Consider the following 7560-nt stretch of genomic DNA (forward strand, 5'->3'; position numbering starts at 1 on the left):
CAGGTTAGCCCATCTGAAGATGGGCTTTCTGTGATAGTCCGACTCCTGAGGTTTCCTTCTTGCTTCTTTTCCTTGTGTTCTTATCCCTTTTATTAAACACACTGCTCCTTGTCTCCACATCTCTCCATTTCTCCAATCTCTCTGCATCGTCGGGAATTCTGCATTTGCTTTTTCTGCTAACCTGGTTCTTGAATCTTCTCATCCTTAGAACCTAAACATGCTCCTCTGTTATTCTCTCCTTCAAGACTCCGTGAAGCAACCCTGGCCGATCCGTGGATAAGACCAAAGAGGTTGCAGGACATTGCTGGCATTTAGTCTCCGCTCAGGGTAAAGCCTCCCTGGGTGGGAAGAAGAGTGTTGAGGAAATAGCGCCTATCAGGAGGCCAGCACTTTGGAGTAGGTTGGCAAGAGTTGGAAAGCAGGAGGCCTATGCTGGTCCCCACAGGGAGTGCTCATCTTTGGAAGCAGTCATCTTTCCCTACATCCCAATCCCAGATGAAAGGAGACAGAAGCTCCCTGCTGACTGCTTCTGCCTAGCTCAAAGTGTCTGTGTGTCTGTGTGATACCTGACTCCAGACCCGCCTATTTCTCCCCCTTTAATTGTCTTGGAAGAAAACAAAGAAAATTTGATTTTATTACAAGTCTAGGGCTTCTTTGTGATGCCGTGGGGCTTTTCATCTGGATGGCATTATAATAAGTGGTGATAATGGTCTTGGGGAGTGTAGACGAAGGACCTTTTATCTGAGACTCAAGCTGAGCCATGAAAACTCAATGGGGAGAAAGACTCCAATAAGTCATCGTAAATGGCAGTTCTGGCTGGCCGCCAAAGCCACAGAGGAGGCTGGGATGCTGCTACCTGCAGGTGGTACCTGGAAGTGCCTGTACTTATGCAACTTGTATCTATTCCCAACTCTGACTACCTTTTCCTTGCATCTTCTGGTGGCGCCCTTCACCTCCTAAATCAATCCAAGTGACTTCAACTTGCTTTCCCAGATCCCCTACTTGTGGGGTGTCTCAGAGACGTCTCTCCTGTGTCCGGGCCTTGGATTCAGTGACATAACCACAGTCCTCCTACGGTGCTTTAACACCTTTGAATAGGTTGTGTGTAAAGCAGCAGGGCTGGAGGAAGGATGCCCAGGACAGAATTGGGCACACGTTCCTGGTATAGCCATTTCACTTAGAGAGTTGGGCAAAAGATGACAAAGTTTAACTGCAAATTTAAGTGATTTTTAATGTTCAAGCCAATGTGGACGTATTATGGAACTAGTGAAATTTTAAGATGAACTGATTTTATGCCTATGGAGGGCCCTTAGGGCTATCTCCTGACATTTCTAATATCCCCACTCGCTCTGTTCTGACACAGTGGATACCCGGTGACAGCGTTTGATGAACACTACCTTATTGCTTTCCCATCAGCCTCCAGATACATTTCCTAGTGAGTTCAAGTGCATTTGCATGGATCTTTCAACTCGTATTTTTCATCCTTCTTTCAAAATGATCTCTTTCTCCAGAAACTTCCCTGTTCTCAAACCAATTATCAAAGCCTCAACTTATAAAATTATTTCCTCTACAATTCTCTTATGTGACAACAGGGGACATTATGTGGCACTACAAAACACAAAGCCGTTGGACCTTTTTAACCATGGTCCAAATCAATCCTAATCATTCGCCTCAAACATCCATCCCTGACTGTATGCTGCCTCATTTAAAGATCCTTCTCTCAGAGTAGACAGGGAGAGAGTCTACTGCTGACAGTTAATGCCACTTCTTCCTCAAACCAATCTGTCTCTCTCTGGAAATGCTGGGTGGGCCAGGACATGAGGTTGATTATGGACCTGCAGGATCACGTGACACAAAAGAACGACATTGTATGCACCAACACCCAATTAATGAGGGCTGGACATGTGACCTCTTTGAAGATCTCCCACAGAACTCTGATTTCATGGGTGTACTGCCTGAAGAAGAGTCCTGACTTAGCAAGAAGCCCAAGTAAAGAATTTTATGGGACAAGGGACTCTTCTGAGGAAGGCAAATAACAGACTGAAGGAAAGGGCGTCTAAAACCAATGAAGAAGTACAAAGAAAAAAGACATTACATACTGTGTCCACACCCTCCGTGGAGGGGGTATAAAGGCCCATCCGGGGAAAGGAGACCCACAGCGCTGTGGCTCGCCTTGCATTCTGTCTTCAGCCGGGCACCTCGCACCCTCCCAGCACCATGCCTTACAACTGCTGCCTGTCCAACGTGAGCTGCCGCAGCAGCTGCTCCTCCCGGCCCTGCGTGCCCCACAGCTGCCATGGCTGCACCCTGCCCGGGGCCTGCAACATCCCCGCCAACGTGGGCAACTGCAACTGGTTCTGTGAGGGCTCCTTCAACGGCAGCGAGAAGGAGACCATGCAGTTCCTGAACGACCGGCTGGCCAGCTACCTGGAGAAGGTGCGCCAGCTGGAGAGGGAGAACGCGGAGCTGGAGGCCCGCATCCAGGAGCGGAACCAGCAGCAGGACCCTTTGGTGTGCCCCAGCTACCAGTCCTACTTCCGGACCATTGAGGAGCTCCAGCAGAAGGTGAGGGGGCTGGCTGTCATCTGTAAGCAAGGAAGGATGACTGTGATCCTCCATCTCGGGTAGAGAAGTGTTTCTTGCTTCTTGGCTGCCATGATTCTTACCTTCAAAATGTCTCTTTAAGCCATTCTAAAGAAGTTGGTGGTTGGGTCCTGACTTCCCATCCTCACTAAGCGATCTCTCCTCCCCAGATCCTGTGCACCAAGTCTGAGAACTCCAAGCTGGTGGTGGAGATCGACAACGCCAAGCTGGCTGCCGATGACTTCAGGACCAAGTGAGTTCACACTTGTTTCCTTTACTTCTGTTTAACCTCTCTTTAAATGGGATTTCCATAGCTTTACTGAACAACTGGTCAACCCCGTTAGTTGTGCAGAGGATGGGAGGGAATCACGTAAAGGAATCACAGAAATAGAGGCCAATGGTGGGTCTCCATGGAGCCTCCAGAACTCTCTGTTTCCTGGGTCTACTCATTTCAGAAAGAGGGAAGACCAAGCCAATGAGATTACCAAGGATCGTTCTTTTGAGTCTTGAAGATCTGCCAGTTGCTGATCTGCCCCTATCCTCCTGCAGGTTTGAGACGGAGCTGTCCCTGCGGCAGCTGGTGGAGTCCGACATCAACGGCCTGCGCAGGATCCTGGACGAGCTGACCCTGTGCAAGTCTGACCTGGAGGCCCAGGTGGAGTCCCTGAAGGAGGAGCTGCTCTGCCTCAAGAGGAACCACGAAGAGGTGAGGCCAGAAATGTGAGATCAAGAAACCTGACTCAGTCTCAAGAGGGTGGCTTTAGGAATTTGGTGCAGAACCAATATAAGGCTCAGGATGTCTGTATGAATTTTGTTTGAAAAAAAAAAAAGCCTTATGAGGAAAGAAGAATTGGAGAGATAAAACCTGTGCATGTCCCCAAAAAGGATACACCTTTCACTCCAACCCCCTGCACCATTTCTTTCTAGAGCATTTCCATTTGCTGGTAATTGGTCACCAAGTTGTGGAACGAGTCCTGGTATTACTGTTATTAGTGCAAAGTCATTTTTATTTCTCCCTCAAAGGCCAAACAATCAAACAAACAAAATATGACTGAGATTGTGGGTCTCCACATTTCCTAAGTCATGGTGAAGAAGGAGTGGGGACACTTTCTGTCTCTTTAGAGGGGCCATTTATTGGATATGCAATCTGAGATGGTACACCAAAGTTTTGTATTCTGGCGTCCTCACAGCCAATCTGGGAAAGTGTGCATCCTTCAGTGATATCCAAGTAAATCATTGGGAATTCTTTTTGGAGTCAAGTCCCATAGCATGGCCACAGTGAGGAGGTGCTGGGCCACATGCAGACCATCTTGCCTAGAGCTGTCACAGACTGCTTTGCTCAGTTTTCTTTCTGAAAAAATAGACTAACAGGGCATCAACAAGCAATGCCATCTCTGAGAGTCCAATCATTGAGGACAGTAACTCTTACATTTTTTGCATCCACAGGAAGTCAACACCCTGCGCTGCCAGCTTGGAGACCGCCTCAACGTGGAGGTGGACGCTGCCCCCACAGTGGACCTGAACCAAGTGCTCAATGAGACCAGGTGTCAGTATGAGGCCCTGGTGGAGACCAACCGCAGGGAAGTGGAGGAGTGGTTCACCACCCAGGTGGGCATCCGAGCACCTGACCACTCAGGACCCAAGGCCCCAGGGCCCTTAGGGCAGGGTCTGATCCTGTCTCCTCCCCTTGGGTGTTTCAGACTGAGGAGCTAAACAAGCAGGTGGTGTCCAGCTCAGAGCAGCTTCAGTCCTACCAGGCGGAGATCATCGAGCTGAGACGCACGGTCAACGCCCTGGAGATCGAGCTGCAGGCCCAGCACAACCTGGTGTGTATTGTTCAGACCAGCTGGTGAGCAGTGTGAAGTCGGGCAGGCAGACTCACCTGTGGTCCACACTCTCCTTAACCCTTGAAGCTGGTGACTCTGCAAGCCCATGGAGAAGCTCCTTAAAGGGGAGCAGCTCTCTGACACCCCTTTATCTTCCCCACCACAGAGGAATTCTCTAGAAAACACACTGACAGAGAGCGAGGCCCGGTATAGTTCCCAGCTGTCCCAGGTGCAGGGCATGATCACCAACGTGGAGTCCCAGCTGGCCGAGATCCGGGCTGACCTGGAGCGTCAGAACCAGGAGTACCAGGTGCTGCTGGACGTCCGGGCCCGGCTGGAGTGCGAGATCAACACGTACCGGGGCCTCCTGGAGAGCGAGGACTGCAAGTGAGTAACAGCTGGAGGTGTTTGATGAAGCCCCACTCATGAGTACACTACTCCGTGGCACTCTCCAAAGATTACCTACCTTGGGAAGGAAACCATGCCTTCATTCCAGGCATGCTCAGACAGAACCCAGAAAACACGTTATGGCCATCATTAACAACATCAAATAGTTTGGAAGCAAGAATTATTTGATGTACATATGGAAATTATACAACCAATTCTTTGTATTCTACTATGATAGTATATTTGATCGCCTGATATGTGATCAATGATGTCTTACTGTCTACAATACTGTATTGCATAGAGGGGACCTCTCAATACACTATCCCATCTGGCCTTATAATTTAACCCCTGGCCAATATTCTCCCCATTCTATATGTGACTTGCCCAAGGTCACCAGCTGGGAATGGACCAACGTGGGGTAGAAGTCAGAGTTTCAGGGTTTCTATTCAGTGCTTTTGGCGCTCTGTGATAGGGGGAGCGTTAGCAATTTGATAATGTGCCGCAGTGCGAGGTAGGCCTTCTCTGTTCTAGGCCAGGCAGGGTCCTGATAGGTGTTCCACTCTTGGGGTCTCTCTGGTATGTGATTTTTACATCCCCCTCAATTTACCTTGTCATTCTTTGTCTCTAGGCTTCCCTGCAACCCCTGCGCCACAACCAACGCGTGCGGCAAGCCCATCGGGCCGTGCGTTGCCAATCCCTGTACTCCCTGCGCGCCCCCTTCCCCTTGCACACCTTGTGTCCCGCGCTCCCGCTGTGGACCCTGCAACTCCTTCGTGCGCTAGAATCCCGCAAAGCCAAAGGGGCAAGGACACGGGCCTGGGGCTCCAGAGCATTGACCTGGCTCTGGTTCCTTCCAGAGAAAGGGCCTGAAAACACAGTGGAAAGACTGGCGCTGCCCCAGGGAGGCACAAGAAACTCACCCAAAGCCTCCAGCCACTCCAGCCTACTCCAGACCCGCCATCAGGGTCTGTTTCTTCCTTTGCTTGCTCAGAGAACCCTCTGAAGTGCCAGCAGCCCTTCCTTGTAACCCAATAAAGGCAATTTTCACAGCAAAGCAGATGCCTTTCTCTTTGGTATGCATTCATTGCCACTGTCAGCATCAATTGGGGACTCTATAAAAAGCCACTTGAAAGACCACACAATGGCCTGACTCTTGGAGACAAGAGCCATTCCATGCCTGTCAAGCAGGCATGTCTGGCCTGGTGCCCGGGACCCAGGAATGAGGCAGAGAGGCCAGCAGAAAGCAGGGCAGGGTGCTGCCACCTGTATCTCCACTTGACCATCCCTGGATTTTCCCCTTGACCTGGCATTTCCCAAAATTGCTAGAGTCCTGAGCTGGGAACTGGAAAGAGGCTCTGGAAAATTTGTCTTTTCCCAGTAGGAGCTTTGGGTTCAGTGGCTGCATGATTCTGGACCAGGCAGTCCCAGCAGCACCCTGTGAAGGGGCCCCCCCTGGCTTTTCTTGCCATGTCCAGCACCTCCTCCTCTCCCCTGTGTGTGTAGATGGTATCACCTGGGTCACCAGCTGCTCTTCCTCCCTCCCTGGCTTTGGGTCTCAGAGACCCCATCAACTCTTCAGTTGATACTTTGGCCTTTCTCCATTCAATTCAGCCAATACCTGTTGAATTCCTACTGCACAGATGATTTTAGGCTTTGACGCCATTAATCTACGTCAGCAAAGCATAGTCCTGTGAACTGAAATCCTAAAATGAGTTGAAATTCTATCTATCCCACGGTGGTTATGCCACTTAAAATTTTTCCTAGAAATGCACAAGGTCCCGATTTCTCCCCATCCTTGCCAACTCTTGTTATTTTCTGTTTGTTTTTTAAATAATAACCATCTTAATGGTTATTATAATGGTTTTGTTTGCATTTCCCTGATGATTAATGATGCTGAGCATCTTTTACATGTGCTTATTGGCTATTTGTATATCTTTGGAAGAAATGTCTCTTCAAATCCTTTGTCCGTTTTTAAGTTGCATTGACAGTTTTTTTTTAAAATGTTGAGTTGTAGGGATTCTTCATAAATCTGATGATCCCCATTAGATATAGGATTTGCAGATATTTTTTCTAGTATGTGATTTTCCTTTTTACTCTCTCAATAGGGTCCTTTGATGCATAAAAGGTTTTTAATTTTGATGAAAGTCATTTTATTTATTTTTTTTCTTTTGTTGCTTGGGCGTTTGGTGTTGTATCTTAAGAAATTATTGCTGAATCCAATGCCTGGTAATTCCAGAGCTCTTTGGTGCCTTTTTTTTTTTTTTGGTGGGGGGCTCTTGGGCTGTTCACTTGCCCATCACTCTTGAATGTTTTATTTTCCCCCAGCTTATCATCTGAATATTTTTTTCCTGATTCTTTTACTTTCTGTTTCCCAACAGATTTTATATTTACTATAGCACAGGGCAAAGGCATTTTTTTCCGTCCTTCCATCTGGGATCAAAGCCATCATCTGAGTTCTTTGAGGCCAGAGGCTGCCGTCAGCATCTTCAGGAAGAACAGCAGGGCTGCCCAAGAATGCTCAGTATTTTCCTTTTAAAAAGCCCATCCCATTATTTCCAGGAGTCATGCCTTATCACAAGCCTGTGGGATTTGTCACTTTTAATCCCCCCCGTTGACTGCACTGTGCAGGAAACCTGGGTGTGTCTTCTCATCTGTGTGCTCAGAGCGGCATTGGAATCCATGATCCCTCTCTGCGTGTTCTCCCAGTTCCTGTGCTTGGCCACACCCTGGCCTAGGTTAGGGTCTCGTCTAACTCGCAAGTGGT

At 48.7% G+C, this 7560-nt stretch overlaps 1 protein-coding gene across 1 annotated transcript; it reads left to right on the forward strand.

Moving 5' to 3' along the window:
• The first annotated feature begins 2153 nt into the window (after positions 1-2153).
• Positions 2154-5850, forward strand: LOC107150598 (keratin, type I cuticular Ha1). Its single transcript, XM_015495736.2, has 7 exons — positions 2154-2565; positions 2754-2836; positions 3133-3289; positions 4030-4191; positions 4284-4409; positions 4576-4796; positions 5425-5850. The coding sequence occupies exons 1-7, from the start codon at positions 2218-2220 to the stop codon at positions 5576-5578; spliced, it is 1251 nt and encodes a 416-aa protein (XP_015351222.1). The 5' UTR covers positions 2154-2217; the 3' UTR covers positions 5579-5850.
• The last annotated feature ends 1710 nt before the right edge of the window (positions 5851-7560 follow it).

This window comes from Marmota marmota, unplaced genomic scaffold (genome assembly GCF_001458135.2).
Source record: "Marmota marmota marmota unplaced genomic scaffold, marMar, whole genome shotgun sequence".
In the NCBI taxonomy this organism is placed as follows: Eukaryota; Metazoa; Chordata; class Mammalia; order Rodentia; family Sciuridae; genus Marmota; species Marmota marmota.